Here is a 17,658-nt window from a genome sequence, read left to right as displayed (position 1 = left end):
GTAGGCTAGAGTTTGTATAGGCTTAATACAGTGTGGTGTTCAATCTGGACTAGGTCCCGGGGGTTTTCTGCATTTGCGGTTTCCTCGTTAACAAAATTCTGGTGTCTGTGTTATTTCTTTTCCGCATTATATTTTTTTATATAATTGAAATATCACAGGTTGTGCGTTAAGATCAGTCAACTAGAATATCCAACCTTTGGTTGTTGATTTACATTGATTGACACTTGAACATTGGTCTTTGGTACCGTTCAAGTAACTCCTCTTTTATTCAATCGGGCTCGCAGATCTCTATTTGCTTATTGCGGATTGAATTAAGAGTTAGAGATATTAAACTCTTTGATATACTTTACTCTAGATTGAGTCTGACTTCTAGTTGATTCTCTAGAAAGTATATTGGAGTAAGTCCTCTCAGATTGCCAAACGAATTGTTGGGTGTGGTTGTTAGACCCCCGCATTTTCAACGTGAATTTGTTTCAATCAACAATCAACAGACCAATACAATAACCATTTTATTTAACATTGGCCACCAATACATCACAAAAGAAGTAATAATCATGGAATTTTAATTACATTTATGCTCAAATGTTGCTTGTGAGTTATGTATAATATAACTAATCAACCAGATATTAAGAATTTCATGATTATCAAGATAAACTTCAACTACAGACCCTGAAAGTAGAATGATATGCCTTTAATGATTTTGTGGATGAAATTCGAAATTGAAATATGCAATAGATCTACCAATATGGAACAAACCCTTTTATTTGCACACAATAAATCAAGCATAACAACATCAATATCGAAAGGGGGGAGAAAAAGGATGGAAAGGGGTTAGCGGTAAAAGGAAGATGAGGAGAAGTAAAAACCCGACTTGTTCCTGGTTGTTTATAAGTACAATACGAAAATTGAGTTTTTCGTCTAGTTAAGCTAAGCTAACCCCTTCCCTCATAGTGAGGTGCAACTGAACACTCCTTTCTTTTAGCTACATTTACTTCATAGCCAAGGGAAATGCTAAACCATGGTGCTGGGCCTAAGTAACTGGTTTAGCCAAAACTTTTAGGATCGCTTATTTAGTTGCTTAGCAGTTTTACCTTCGGTTTTCCCTGGAAAAAATAGTAGAATATATCAATTATTCCTAATATAAAATATAATGTTTAAATTTATTTTTATTTTTAATAAAACAACATTAAATTAAACACTAAACAAACTTATGTACAGAATGTCACAGCCTGGTAATAGATCTTTGATTACATTAGACTTAAGGCTGACAAGAAGGGAATTACCATTACCAAAAAAAAAAACCTTTTGTTTTCTTTCCCATTTTGCTAAGTCATTAGCTTCTTTATTTAAACACCTATTTACATAAACCACACTACTATTATCCATTCTTTCCAAAAGAACCTTCACATAATTCAAAATAACTTTAGCTCTCCATTCACATGTTGAGGGTTTGTTGTTCAAAAAGTTCGTAACATTCTTGCAGTCACTTTGCACCTGCACCTCTTGAATTTGAAGCTCATGCGCCCATTCCAAAGCCCTCTTTACTGCAAGGGATTCTCCACATTCTGAACTGGAGTTGAATCCTGCCAAGACTTTAATGTCAGTGATACAATTTTTTATCCATAAAACCAAACCAATTCCATATTCTCCTGTAATAGCATCAAAAGAGACATCCACATGAATGCTATGCATTGTATTTCTAAACTGAGAAAGAGCTGAACATGAATTAGCAGTTGTAATATTTTCTCTAACTATCCTCCTGTTATTCAGAGAATTGTCCTTCCTCAGATTTGAGTTCCAATCATTAATAACAGTTCTAACCAAATCTATGCACTTCACTGGGTTAGGATGAATTCCTTGGAATACAACTGAATTCCTGTATTCCCATATCTGCCAGCAGATTATAGCAAAAATTTCTTTCCAAGGGGATAATGATGGAGAAAACCATGATCTAACCCATTGCTGAAAATCATTCCCACATAAAGGTAATTGAACTCTTAATCTAAACCATACAGCTTTTGTAAAACAACAATCAAAAAACAAATGCTTAGATGTTTCTCTATTTTGACCATTACATAATAAGCAGAAGGGATTAGTGTGTCTTAATTTATCATGCATTCTGGATCTTAAACTTAGAACACCTGCCGCCATTTTCCAAACAAACAGATTTACTCTAGGAATAAAATTAAGATGCCATAAATTTAACCAAAACTTGTCATTATTCCTGACATAACCCTGAGCAAGAATATTGTAAGCATATTTTGTAGTAAACTCCCCATTTTTGTTTCCTTTCCATCTCAGAATATCATTTGAGTCTACATTAATGTATATAGACTTAATTCTATTAGTTATATCCAAGGGAAAGATAGATTCTACTAAATTAACATCCCAATTACCATCCTCTCCAATGAGATCAGAAACTGTTTTAGTATCTTCATGATTCCAATTAATTAACGGTTATAATCCTGGAATCCAGTTATCCAATGAGATGTTAATACTCCTACCATTACCTACCTGCCATACACTATTTTGTTTTATCACCTCTAATCCTCTCTTGATATTATGCCAAACCCATGAAATGTTATATTCTCTATTTTTATGAAACGTATGAGATCTGGGAAAATATTTTCCCTTTAACAACCTTACCCAAAGAGCATCTGGATTACTAAGCATCCTCCAAGATAATTTAGAAAGAAATAAGAGGTTCACTTTATGAGGGTCTCTGATTCCAATACCTCCACTAGCCTTAGGGGTTCTTATACCAGCCCAATCCCTTGGATAGTAAGCCTTCTTTGGAATCCTTATTCCACCAAAAATCTCTTTGAAGATTGTCAAATTCATCTAACACAGTTTTTGGAAATTCGAAAAACTGCATTTGATAACTAGGATATGCACACAAGGTGCAGTTTATAAGAACAGTTCTCCCAACTTGTGACAGCAACTTTTCTTTCCAACCATTCAAAGACTTATAAGCTCTCTGTCTATTGAAAAACAAAGGATTTCCCAAATATTTTTCATCTTTAGAAATCCTTTGAACTCTTAACATTTTAGCCAAAATCTTGGCATGCTTGTTGTGAAATTTTTTACTAAAATATACACCTGAATTATGAAAATTCACAGTCTAGCCAAAAGAACAAGTAAAAACATCCAAGATATCCATCAAGTTTCTCACTTCATCCCTATCAGCTTTACAGAAAATGAAACAATCATCCGCAAATAATAAATGAGAAATAGATGGACATTTATAATTTATTTCAATACCCGAAAATTTCTTCTGCGAATCAGCATGCATAAAGAGCCTAGACAAACCTTCTAAAGTTGTTACAAATAAATAAGGAGAAAGCGGGTCTCCCTGACGAAGACCCCTAGATGGGCTGAACTGAATACCAGGTATTCCATTAAGCAAAACTGTTGATTTAACCGTGGAGATGCATTCATAAATTAAATCACACCATTTTTGCGAAAAGCCAAACTTTCCAAGCATATGAATAACAAAATTCCATTCCATTTTATCAAATGCTTTAGACAAGTCTAACTTTAATGCCAAGTACCATTTTTTTGACTTACTAGTCTTCATAGTGTGTAGGATTTCATGGGCTATAATAAAATTATCAGCAATCTGCCTTTTTGGTAAAAAAGCAGATTGATTCGGAGAAATCAATTTATCTAACACCTTTTTAAGCCTTTTAGCTAAAATTTTAGAAATAAGCTTGTATATAGCATTACTTAAACTTATTGGTCTAAAATCAACCGGAGTTACTGGATTTTAAACCTTTGGAATGAGAGATATATAAGAATCATTCAAAGTATCCGGCAACCTTCCCGATTCAAAAAATATTCTAACCAAACACACCACATCATGTTCAACCAAATTCCAATGAATTTGGAAAACTCCTGGAGGGTAGCCATCTGGCCCCGGAGACCCCCAAGCATTCATACTAAATAAAGCATTTTTTATCTCATCTACTTCTGGGATCTTAACAAGTTCATCATTTTCATCTCTCGTAATTACTTCACTGATGATATTTTCAAAAATACTGTTAATTGGTCTACTAGCAGAATACTAGCAAAATGATTTTTTAAGAAGCAAATCCAGTTGGTCCTTACCTTCTATCCATAAATCTGATTCATCTCTTAGGTTGTTTATCGTATTATGTCGTTTTCTATTCGAAGCAACCATATGGAAGTATCTAGTGCATATATCATGCTCCTTAAAAAACTTTTCTCTATCATTCTCTAGCCAGTAAATATTCTCAATTTTAGTCCATGTTTCTGGTTCATCTTCAAGCTTTTTTAGAGTTTTCTTTGAAATCAAATGACCTGGTTTAGCATTCTCCTTATCTATTTTCTTCAAAATATCCTCCTTATTCTTAAAAATCCAGTCACTGAAATCACCAGCCAAATTCTCTAGAGTTTGAATTAAATCATTCTCTGAATTTGCTCTGTTTTCAGCCCAAGCATTTTCTAGAAACATATTATATTCCTTGTGTTCCCTCCACCCTCTAAAGTATTTGTAAGAATATCTAATTCTGATAGGATCTAGATCAATGAGCAAGGGATTGTGATCTGATGCTACTCTAGTAAGATGGTGAACAATAGTATCAGGAAAAGCCTCAAACCACTTAACATTAACTAGACCTCTGTCAATTCTTTCTCTAATATTTTTTAAACCTTCTTATTAATTTGACCACGTAAAAGGGTCACCCTGAAATTTAAGATCAATAAAACCAATCGGTTGTATAGCTCTATGGATAGTACTGAAAATACTAGTGGAAGCTTCATTACCGCATTCTTTCTCACTATTATCTAAGATAAAATTCATGTCTCCTACCAGCATCCAAGGTTCTCTTAATCGTTCATTTAAATTCAAAATATAATTCCATTATTCAACTTTTTTCTGAGCATTCAGAGCACCATAAATACAAGAAAGATAACACAAAATACCCTTATTTTCAATGACACAGTTATTATATTAAATTTTATCTCTACCAGATCAACTATAACACTACTATTCCAGGCTACAATCTGACCCCCAGATCTACCTGTAGAAGGAATAACCACCCAATCTCTAAACTGTAACTTTTTAGCAGTTTCATTCATTTTCTGTAAACCCATTTTTGTCTCAGATAAAAAAATGGTCTCAGGTTTATGTTTTTGGAGTAAAAACTTCAAGTGATTATATTTTTTTGGGTTGTTACAACCTTGGGCATTCCACGAAATTAGCTTCATTTCTACTAGCATATTTCTAGGAAACTTAAAAGTAAAGGTTTTACTAACTAACTCCAAAAACCAGTATAAAACAAAGAAAAGCAGTAGAACAGAACACACACAAATATGATTTGAAGTAAGCAGAACGCAAACAATAAAAAAACAAAGACACTTGCCCTGATTAATATAACCAAATAAAAGTTGAGAAATCGCGTAAGATTTACTAACCAAATTAGCGCTTTCGGTACTCGAATTTCCTTCCACAATCTTTAGATTTTTTTACTTTGTCCGAAACCACAGCATCCTCAGCAATAACATCTTCAGCTGCTAAAATTGGTGTTGGGTTAATTGGACTAGGATCCCCTTCATTAACAATCAAGACAGATGATATCATCTCAGATGGTTCACATCTCCCCAAATCCTTGTATTCAGCCAACAACCAAGCATAACCTTGCAAATAATGCTTTCCTTCAATTAGACTCTGAAAGTATTTTTCTTTTGCAATTTTCTCAGCTCTTTCTTTTTCATACTCCTCAAATTCATCTATAGCTTCTTTTCCTTTTCTCTGCTCAATTGTCTTCTCAGCAATTCCTCCTTCCTTAATCACCACAGGTCTAGCCTTAACATCAGGATTAGGACACTTCCAATCTATATCCATTCTTTGTCTCTTCCCATTTGCTCTGTTAACAACTTTCTTATCAATTAAACTTCTAAATTCATTAGATGTCTGGTATGTTCTCTTCCAGTGCTTAGCCTTGTTCTTTTTCAAAGCCAAAAAACTTCTTGCTTCATCTTTAGTACCAACTACAACTGGGACATCCCTAACCACATCAGGAGAATCATTTCTACAATCATAGCCAGGAGGATGCATGATCCACATGCAATAAGTACAAACTCTAGCTGGAAGTCCAATATAATCAATCTCAACTGGCTTTTTCCTTATACCCAAATCCTCTAGAACCATGTCTACTTTCTTAACCAGAGGTTTAGTTAAATCAACAATAATCAAAGCTTTATATTCTACACCATGAGGACCAGTCATCATTAACACCTCCCCCAATAGCTTAGCTACTTTCCTAGCCATATACACTCTATCAGCAGTAAAACTAGTAAACTTAAAGACAGTCCAAAATAAGTACTTGTTAAAATTTAAATATGAATGTCTTACTTGATCTATTTTCTCTCTGAACACCAAAAGCTTACCATCTACCGATGCATGAGACATGACTGCTCTAGCAAATTCTTCAGGATCTTCAAAAGCAAGAAAATACAAATTTTTTGTTCTAGTCTCCCTTACCTCCAAATTCCATTGAAGATCCCATTTGTTTCTCAAATCTCTTTTGACTTGATCTAGCCTCATTTTTGAATTGTAGAAACCTTCTTTTCTAAACAACTTACCCACCAGCTCCATAGAATCCCCATTTTTGATACATAAAGAATCTTTCTTGATGAACTACAGCAGCTTATAGTTTTCTACATCAGACATATTAGCCTTTTCCTCCATTAACTTAGCTACTGTACTGAGACCTTGAGAAATAATTGGATTATCCATCTTTTGAAAAAGATTTGCATAAGAAATCAGAAACCAGTAACACAAGGAAAGAAGAACTGTTGAAAAACTTTTCATAAACTTTTTCGTCCTCTTTCTTTATTTTATAACTAAGGAAGAATTATAATTAAGAAAAATTATACTATGCATATCTGCCACTTGTAACAAATTTTCTTTATAGAATTGCATGCAATTAATTTTTCTTCCTCCAGTAAATAAAACCAAAAATTCTTCCAAACTGTAGCAACAGAAGACATTAAAAGCTCTCATGATTACATACCTAGGATTTTGCAGGATTACTATATCAGTATTCTCTGAGAAAATCTCCCAACATAGATTTACAAATCCACGTGTTGATCTGCTTCTAACAAGTGTTACCAGTTGCCAGAATAAAACCCACCACCCAGTAACCTGCCTTAGAAGGGGATCCGCCAAACACCACTTAGCAGATTTTTCCATGAATCCGGTAAGTGGCAATCCAAAGATAGATTAGAAAGTAAATCTTTACCCAAGCACTAGAAATTACTCTTCCATGAAAACCAGATTCGAAATTTAGAGTCAATTAAAACTAAGAGACAATAATCATAAAAAAAAAACTAATTCCGAACTCAGAACAGAATTATGTCAAATGAAAACTAAAATACAAACGAAATAGATGTTATCTAACTTAAAACATAAACAAGAATTGAAAAGAAAAGATCGAAAAACAATATAATCTAATGATTAATCATCAAAATCTGAAAACTGAGTCACGAAGAATTTCGCCGATTTTGTCGCCCGATTCACATAATTTCTCTCTCCTCCCCGTGTTGTTGTTCATATAATGTTTTAGTTTGATCATGTTGACTTGGTACAATTGCTCTAAGGTTTTTTTTTTTTAAATATAGTATCATTTTGGTCCAAAAATTTTGGTCATAAAGTGAACGTTACCTACGCGGGATGATGTCATCATTGTTTAAAACAGTGTCAGAATTATCATTTTGTCTCATATTTTCTCTCTCTTCTTATAGTAAAGACAAGAAAGTTATTTGAATATCCATCATTTTTCCTTTCTTTGTAAAAATACCTTTAAGGGGTATATTTTAAGTGGATATTGAAACTGGGCTAGTACTTTTTTGGATGATGAAACTGAATTAGTATGTTTTTAACACATAAAAACGTTAATTCAATCTCCTTCGGAGTTTTAATTGATTTAATATAATATTACATGTGCCAAAAACTAGATGAAAAAGCGGGGGTCTAACAACACCACCCAATATTTCGCTTAGCAATTTGTATGGACTAACTCCGAAATACTTTTCTAGAGAATCAACTAGACAGTCAAACTCAATCTAGATAAAGTATCTCAAGGAGTTAATATCTCTTTCTTGATTTTATTTTTACTCAAGCTAAAAACAATAGCGAGTATTTATCAAATACAAGGAATACTTGGACGGTACCAAAGACCAATGTCCAAGGATCAATCAATATCAATCAACAACCAAAGGTTGGATTTCCAATTGATGATCACGAACGTACAACCTGTATTATTTCAATTATATAAAATATAATGCGGAAAAGAAATAACACAGACACCAGAAATTTTGTTAACGAGGAAACCGCAAATGCAGAAAAACCCCGGGACCTAGTCCAGATTGAATACACATTGTATTAAGTCACTACAGACACTAGCCTACTTCAAACTAACTTCGGACTGGACTATAGTTGAATCCCAATCAGTCTCCCACCGATCCAAGGTACAGTTGTACTCCTAGGCCTCTGATCCCAGCAGGATACTGCGCACTTGATTCCCTTAGATGATCTCACCCACAAACAAGAGTTGCTGCAACCCAAAATCACAGACTTGATAATAAACAGATTTATCTCACACAAAAAAGTCTATCAAAGGATAAATCTGTCTCCCACAGATAAACCCTAGTTTTGTTCTGTCTTTTAATAAATCAAGGTGAACAGGAACCAATTGATAATTCGGTCTTATATTCCCGAAGAACAGCCAAGATTAATCAATCACCTCTCTACAATCCTTCCTGACTACACAAGCGGATTGTCGAGGAATCACAAACAGTAAGACGAAGATGTTTGTGACTTATTTATCTTTCCTATCGGAGAACTCTCACGATCTCAAGTCAATCGATCGATTGTATTCGTACGATAGAATATGCAAGATCAGATCACACAACTACGATAAAGTAGTATCGGTCTGGCTTCACAATTCCAATGAAGTCTTTAAGTCGTTAACCTGATTTTAGAGAATAAAATCAAAGGTTAATGGAGATCGACTCTAGCGGGCGCACTAGTAGCACACAGACGTGTGGGGATTAGTTTTGCACAGTGCTAGATGTCTCCTTTATATAGCCTTCAAATCAGGGTTTTGCCTTAGTTACAAAGCAATCCATATTCACCGTTAGATGAAAACCTGATTTAGATTCAAGATAATATTTCTCAACCGTTAGATTGAAAACTTAGCTTGTCACACACATTTTGGTAAATGTTTACTGGGTTCGTGAAAACCATGCCCAAATGTGTACGTGTATGTTGGTTCAACATAGTAACCCAAAAATTTAACCATATGAGCATTTCATATTAACCTTGTTCTTCTTCACCATAACTAGTTCAATTGACTCAAATGAACTAGTTAAAGAGTTGTTCAATTGCTATGAGATCTTATGTAACTACACAAGACACAATTGAAACAAAGATGATTCGATTCGATTGAATCGGCTCATGAACTTTATAGCCACGGTTTGCATAAAGCATTCCTTAGTAATTTAAGTTTCATGTTCAGAGCACATCTTTAGATCATAACCTCTTAAGTTCACAAACAAATTCACGGACTTAAGTTAATCGGTTGAGTTTTCCAAGCTCAGCAGAAATTCTCGGAAAGGGAACTTCCGCCAGTTCGCGGACTGGATTCGTGGAATACATCAGAAATTTAAGGTCGAGAACTTCCGACAGTTCGCGGACTGAGTCTGCGGACTGGGTTCGCGGACTGAGTCTGCGGACTGGGTTCGCGGACTTGGCAAGCCAATTTCATAATCCTCCCGATTTCTCTTGATCAACAAAGTTCGAAAACTTCGGTTCAAGAAATACATGGTTATGTAATCTAAACTCTCATTTCAATCATTGAGACATTCTCAGAGGACGCTATCTAGCCGTTATTCACAGACTGATTCACGTCAGAGGAATTCTCAAAGTGATTGAAACTTTTCATGACTTTCGTCACTAGGTGAAGATAAACTTGATCAAAGCGAAACGGTTTACCAACACATGATTTCGAGATATAGATAGGCGAGATATACTCGGCTCGAAATATCAAATGTGTATGATCTAGTCTATATAGCATACGACTTTTGTCTCATAAGAAGTATGAGATAGAAGAGATAGACTTTTGAGTGATAGATAAGTTCAAGTCTCCACATACCTTTTTGTTGATGAAGTTCCACTGTTCCTTGTATAGATCTGTGTCGTTGTATGATGAATCGCCATGAAATCCTTGAGCTCAACTACACTTTTATATCCTAGTCTGGGACTTAGCTATGTAGGCTAGAAATCAAGACTTATAGTTTTGATCACTAACATTGACAAACATGCTTGAGATAGCAACGCATGCGAGGTTGTCCGAGCTATGCTCTAACAATCTCCCCCTTTGTCAAATTTAGTGACAAAATTATTAATACATATGGAATACAAAAAAGATAAACTTTAGTGGCTCCTATTCCATAGTCTAATCTTCAACGTTCTTTTAAATATTCGTCCTTCCATGTACTCCAATGATCCCAAAGGTTGTAAGTTTAGCATCACCGTTGTTGAAAATCCGTAGCTATAACAATGAGAGAAATCGAGATTCTCGATCATTATTATACAGTGTCATAGTATTATTATGTAACATCAAAGTCCAATTGTATCACGACTTTAACAATAATACTACGGTGATATGTATCACTCCCCCTTAGTCAATACTCCATCTCGATCATGGAAACCACTCCCCCTTACACAATGATCCGAAAACCATATGTATTTGTAGTGTGAACTACAATATTTCTCCCCCTTTTTGTCAATAAAATTGGCAAAGGTACAAGAATGGGATCATAATGAAATTTCCACAAGAGACATTTCATGACCAAAAGAAAAATACATACCAACTTAATTTAGATACAATCTAATATCCGAAGCTAACAACATTCATCATGGAGTTTTAAGATACAAGATAACGCCTATAAAATTCCACAGCCGCACTCCCCGCAAGATATTACCATTAAGCACAAGTTGAAAAGAACTCGCCCCCATTTGATGTCATTCCCGAAAGAACAACAAGAGCGACCTTAATTTCGAAAGAAAAGAAGGATTTTTTATTGACACCAAAAACCATAGGAATGATTTTATATATCCAAAGCTCAACCAAATTAACCACAAGTAAACTCATGATTAATTCAATTGGAATACGCAACTAAATCAAACCACAAAAGTGATCAATTTAATTGAAAGTGCTCAACATAAGTAAACTCACGGAGCTACGACTAAGTCAATCACACGGAGATGACTAACTTAACCGTTCAAATACTCAACATAAGGAAAACCTTACGGAATATATGACTACATTAACCAAAGGACATGATAGTGTATCCTTTCATATACTCAACACAAGAACTTGTGGAATATATGAAAACTCAACTATATTAATTACAAGAGAACCTATAATTAATCTAATTGGAATACAAACAACCAAACTAATAACCGAAGTAATCAATTTAATTATTTTGGTCTCAACATAAGAGACTTTATGGAACCCCGACTAAGTTCATCATAGAATATGACAACCTTAACCGTACATGTACTCGACATAAGAAAGAAAACTTATGGAGTACAAACTAAATAACCAAACTGGTTGATTAATTTAGTTCCTAATGCTCGACATATAGCATCTCATGGAACAACCAACAAAGCCAAGGTAAATCGACTTAGTTGTAAGGTGCTCAACATAAGACACACAATGGGGCCTTCACGGTAAAACATAATAAAATGGATCAATGAAGATCAATACCGTGGATAACATACAAGGATCTATTTTGTTTTCCATCATAATAACATAATAGACTTTATCCTTGTCGAACAAAATATTTTATCCTATTTTCCATCAAATACATGATTGTATAGGCATAACTTTTGTATATGTCAAAAGTCCATTCGTCCTTTCATCAATACGAATACTGATTCATGAACGACTTTACTTTTGACCGCAATATGGGACCTTCAAGTTCACGGACGCAAACAATACATATCTCATAAAAATATTGCAATATCACAAACCATTAAAATATTGCAATAAACATCATCCTCTAAATATTTTTAGAATTTAAAACCAATAAACCTAAAAAATAACATAAGAAGTTGAAAACAAAAATAGCTATGTGTAGTCACAATCATCGATATTCAAAGCACTAGTTATTCTTCCAACTAATCCAAAAAGAAGACATCCTAGGCGACAATGCCTTTAAGAAATTCAGCATCATTCCCGAACTCCTTGTTGTCAACAGCTATTAGAACATACGATTCACGAAGATAGGAGATTATATCAACGAACTGTCTTAGATGATTATGTCGTACCAGGGCTCTCTGAATTTCTAAGGACTTTGAAAAAAGCCTTTATTTCACGAATCTCCTTTCTTACTTCCTTCAACTCATCAAGAACATCGGAAAACTTCTGAGAGTTAGAAGGCACAACCCTGGGATTTCTTGTATTCCTTCTTTTTCTTTTCAGGGACTTTGAAACAGGAGATTTTTCTTTTTCCTTGATTGAAGATTTAATAATCATGTTGACATCCTTTCCATCTGACATGGTGCTTTGAGAACAGTTATAAATAACTGGATTTGTGTGATTGAATCACTTAACTCAACAAGCAATCTTATATAGAATGTCAAAAAGGAAAAAGGAATGTAGGGTTCGAAACCTATTGATAGGTTCGTATACGCTCAACTCTAAAACCCGATAAAGAGTAGAATTGTCGATAATAACCTTTTATTTTATTTGATGGACAGAAAATAACAAATCTAAGAAAAGAATGAAAAACTTTACTGAAGCCTGAATCAGCACTCAATCTTGTCTCTTTTCGATCAGGCACATGAGACAAGATTTTCCCAACAACACAATCAAGTTGTGTTGCGATGAAAAACAATTTGTCCATCTTTTCCCTAAAGGGAGGAATTTTCAGACTTCTGTCTATCAAAACGATTCGAACATACTTTCTTTTCAAATGGTCTTACTCTATCCCTGGAAACAAACTTCTTAGACGAAGATAAGATCCTACATACCTCGGCGGTCTTCTGAGCAAGTTTCATCTTCCTTGCTAATCGATCTGCTCATCGTTGAAGTTTGTTTGCGTGCCTTATTTGGTGCTTGTACTTGTAACACCTTGATAGTTCGTGTCCTTTCATCGAACAAAACGAGCACGTCAAACTTGGATAGTATTCAGGCATCTGAGATGTGCAAGCAGCTAGACATACAATAGATCCTGAAAAATTACTGATAGGGTTTCCAGTTAGAGAATCTTCCAGCTTGATTTGGTTTCCTTCTTCTCGGAACCCATTGAGGTTGATATGTGTATTGCTACAATTATCAAAATCGATGTTTTCACTAAGGAGCCCTACACTTGATTTCCTATCTTCATCGGAATCATAGGTTTCAGACATTTCATCAAGTGTTACAGCTAGACCTTTGTTCCCAGTGTATTTTCTACGATTTGGGCTTTCGTTAGAAAAATGGTCAAAACCCTTACACTTAAAGCATTGAGGCATGTCCTCGTCATCAGCCTCGTCAGCATCCCTGTTTTTAGGAGGTACGCGATCGTGAGGTTTGTCTGATGACCTAGGTTTGTCTCTTGAAAACCGTTTATTTCTTTTCAACAGAAGATCCCTAAACTGTCTTGTGATCAAGGAGACCGACTTGTCAAGGTCTTCATCTGAAAAATCATTCTCAGACGGATCATCCTCAGAGACATGAACACTTTTACCTTTGGCAAGTATTTTAGTGCTCTTCTGTGCTTTAAAGGCAACATCCTTACCAACTTTGGATGTATGCTCATGGTCAAAGATCTTTACCTTCCCAACCAAGGTGTTTCTGGAAAGATTATTGAGGTTATTCCCTTCAACGATGGCATGCTTCTTAGACTCGTATCTAGATGGCAGCGATCTGAGAATTTTCATCACAATGTCCTTTTCAGGAATAGTCTTACCCAATAATGCAAAAGATGCATTGACAATTTTAGACACTTTGTGATTAAACTCATCAAATGTGTCTTCATCTGCCATACGAAGGTTCTCCCAATCGGAATTAAGGTTTTGAAGCCTAGCTTCCTTTTCACTGGAGTTTCCATCAAATACGGTTTCTAAGATATCCCAAGCATCTTTAGACCTAGTGCAATTAGACACATGGTGTTGAAGACTTGGGGAAATGGCATGTATGATAGCATTTAACCCTTCAGAATTCTGCTTCGCAACAAGAATCTCGACAGCATTATATTCACCAATATTCTTGGGAACAGTTCCGTCTCCAGCTGCAACAACGGGCGCATCATAACCATTCACCACATATACCCATGATTGAAAATCACGCGATTGAAGAAAAGCTCGCATAGCAATTTTCCACCACAAGTAATTGGAGCCATCGAAGACTGGTGGTATGTTAATAGAGATGTCACCTCTGTCCATAGAGTCAGATCGCTACAAACACAGACTGATGAGGTCTTAAACGTGTTTGCCTGCTCTGATACCAATTGAAAAAGCGGGGGTCTAACAACAACACCCAATATTTCGCTTAGCAATTTGTATGGACTAACTCCGACATACATTGCTAGAGAATCAACTAGACATTCAGACTCAATCTAGATAAAAGTATCTCAAGGAGTTAATATCTCTCTCTTGATTTGATTTTTACTCAAGCTAAAAACAATAGCGAGTCTTTATCAAATACAAGGAATACTTGGACGGTACCAAAGACCAATGTCCAAGGATCAATCAATATCAATCAACAACCAAAGGTTGGATTTCCAATTGATGATCACGAACGCACAACCTGTATTATTTCAATTATATAAATAATGCGGAAAAGAAATAACACAGACACCATAAATTTTGTTAACGAGGAAACCGCAAATGCAGAAAAACCCCGGGACCTAGTCCAGATTGAATACACACTGTATTAAGCCGCTACAGACACTAACCTACTGCAAACTAACTTCGGATTGGACTATAGTTGAACCCCAATCAGTCTCACACTGATCCAAGGTACAGTTGTACTCCTACGCCTCTGATCCCAGCAGGATACTGCGCACTTGATTCCCTTAGCTGATCTCACCCACAACCAAGAGTTGTTGCAACCTAAAATCACAGACTTGATAATAAACAGATCTGTCTCACACAGAAAAGTCTATCAACGGATAAATCTGTCTCCCACAGATAAACCCTAATCTTGTTCCGTCTTTTGATAAATCAAGGTGAACAGGAACCAATTGATAATTCGGTCTTATATTCCCGAAGAACAACCAAGATTAATCAATCACCTCTCTACAATCCTTCCTGACTACACAAGTGGATTGTCGAGGAATCACAAATAGTGAGACGAAGATGTTTGTGACTTCTTTATCTTTCCCATCGGAGAAATCTCACGATCTCAAGTCAATCATTCGATTGTACTCATACGATAGAAGATGCAAGATCAGATCACACAACTACGATAAAGTAGTATCGATCTGGCTTCAATATCCCAATGAATTCTTTAAGTTGTTAACCTGATTTTAGAGAAGAAAATCAAAGGTTAATTGAGATCGACTCTAGCGGGCGCACTAGTAGCACACAGACGTGTGGGGATTAGTTTTGCACAATGCTAGATGTCTCATTTATATAGCCTTAAAATCAGGGTTTTGCCTTAGTTACTTAGCAATCCATATTCACCTTTAGATGAAAACCTGTTTAGATTCAAGCTAATATTTCTCAACCGTCAGATCGAAAACTTAGCTTGTCACACACATTTTGGTAAACGTTTACTGGGTTCGTGAAAACCATGCCCAAACGTGTACGTGTATGTTGGTTCAATATAGTAACCCAAAAAGTTAACCATATGAGCATTTCATATTAACCTTGTTCTTCTTCACCATAACTAGTTCAATTGACTCAAATGAACTAGTTAAAGAGTTGTTCAATTGCTATGAGATCTTATGTAACTACACAAGACACAATTGAAACAAAGATGATTCGATTCGATTGAATCGGCTCATGAACTTTATAGCCACGGTTTGCATAAAGCATTCCTTAGTAATTTAAGTTTCATGTTCAGAGCACATCTTTAGATCATAACCTCTTAAGTTCACAAACAAGTTCGCGGACTTAAGTTAATCGGTTGAGTTTTCCAAACTCAGCAGAAATTCTCGGAAAGAGAACTTCCGCCAGTTCGCGCACTGGCTTCGCGGACTGAGTTCGCACACTTAGCACACAAACGAGTTTTGGAAAGTACAGCAGAAATTCTCGGTCGAGAACTTCCGACAGTTGGCGGACTGAGTCTGCGGACTGGGTTCGCGGACTTGGCAAGCCAATTCCACAATCCTCCCGATTTCTCTTGATCAACAAAGTTCGAAAACTTCGGTTCAATGAATACATGGTTATGTAATCTAAACTCTCATTTCAATCATTGAGACATTCTCAGAGGACGCTATGTAGCCGTTATTCACAGACCGATTCACGTCAGAGCAATTCTCAAAGTGATTGAAACTTTTCATGACTTTCGTCACTAGGTGAAGATAAACTTGACCAAAGCGAAACGCTTTACCAACACATGATTTCGAGATATAGATAGGCGAGATATACTCGGCTCGAAATATCAAATGTGTATGATCTAGTCTATATAGCATACGACTTTTGTCTCATAAGAAGTAGGAGATAGAAGAGATAGACTTTTGAGTGATAGATAAGTTCAAGTCTCCACATACCTTTTTGTTGATGAAGTTCCACGGTTCCTTGTATAGATCTTCGTCGTTGTATGATGAATCGCCATGAAGTCATTGAGCTCAACTACACTTTTCTATCCTAGTCCGAGACTTAGCTATGTAGGCTAGAAATCAAGACTTATTGTTTTGATCACTAACATTGATAAACATGCTTGAGATAGCAACGCATGAGCATGCGAGGTTGACCGAGCTATGCTCTAACACTAGACTATAATTTTTTTTTAAATACCCCTTAGAGGCATGTGAATAATCCTGAAAGTGGAGGGTATTTGTTTAATTTCCATACAAAAATTTAATAATTAAATATCACTCAAACCGTAAGTCGAAAATTAATTAATTTATATATTCACAAAATTACCAATTCCGCTATTTTCTAAGCTTTAATTTTTATGTTATTGTTTAGCTAAAAATCAATTACAATATTACGAGTTCGTTCTACAAAATGAACTGCTATAATGAACTACCATTACGAGTTCATTCAACAAAATAAACTGCTATAATGAAATACTGAACTAACTTTGCAAGTTCATTTTATACAATGAACTACCATTACATGCTAGAATAAACACCATTAGAGAGTGCATATCCAATAATGAACTACCATTACATGCTGAATGAACACCATTACGAATTCATTCTATAAAATGAACTGTTATAATTAACTACCATTAAGACTTTATTCTACAAAGAGAACCCCATAATGATGTTCATTATTGAATATGATTTAGCATTCCCCCATACTATGAAGATTAAAGCTTCAAAAAATAGTGAAATGGATATTTGTTATATAGATTTCTTGAAGAGCTTCTCAAATATATATAATTTGTCAATTTTCGACTTCCGATTCCAGAAATATTTAATTTTTAATATTTTTTTCTTTATCTAAAAAGAGAAAAAATAAATAAA

At 35.2% G+C, this 17,658-nt stretch overlaps 1 protein-coding gene across 1 annotated transcript; it reads right to left on the bottom strand.

Moving 5' to 3' along the window:
* Positions 1-1,148: 1,148 nt before the first annotated feature.
* Positions 1,149-7,590, bottom strand: LOC113312076. The gene is made up of 2 exons (XM_026560843.1): positions 5,437-7,590; positions 1,149-1,583 (listed from the first exon to the last, which is right to left on the bottom strand). Exon 1 carries the CDS (start codon positions 6,617-6,619, stop codon positions 5,441-5,443), a length of 1,179 nt encoding a protein of 392 aa, XP_026416628.1. The 5' UTR covers positions 6,620-7,590; the 3' UTR covers positions 1,149-1,583; positions 5,437-5,440.
* Between the last annotated feature and the right edge of the window lie 10,068 nt (positions 7,591-17,658).

Source organism: Papaver somniferum, chromosome 9 (genome assembly GCF_003573695.1).
Source record: "Papaver somniferum cultivar HN1 chromosome 9, ASM357369v1, whole genome shotgun sequence".
Taxonomy (NCBI): Eukaryota; Viridiplantae; Streptophyta; class Magnoliopsida; order Ranunculales; family Papaveraceae; genus Papaver; species Papaver somniferum.
The sequence above is the reverse complement of the archived record's forward strand: the minus strand, read 5'-3'. Positions and strand labels throughout refer to the sequence as shown.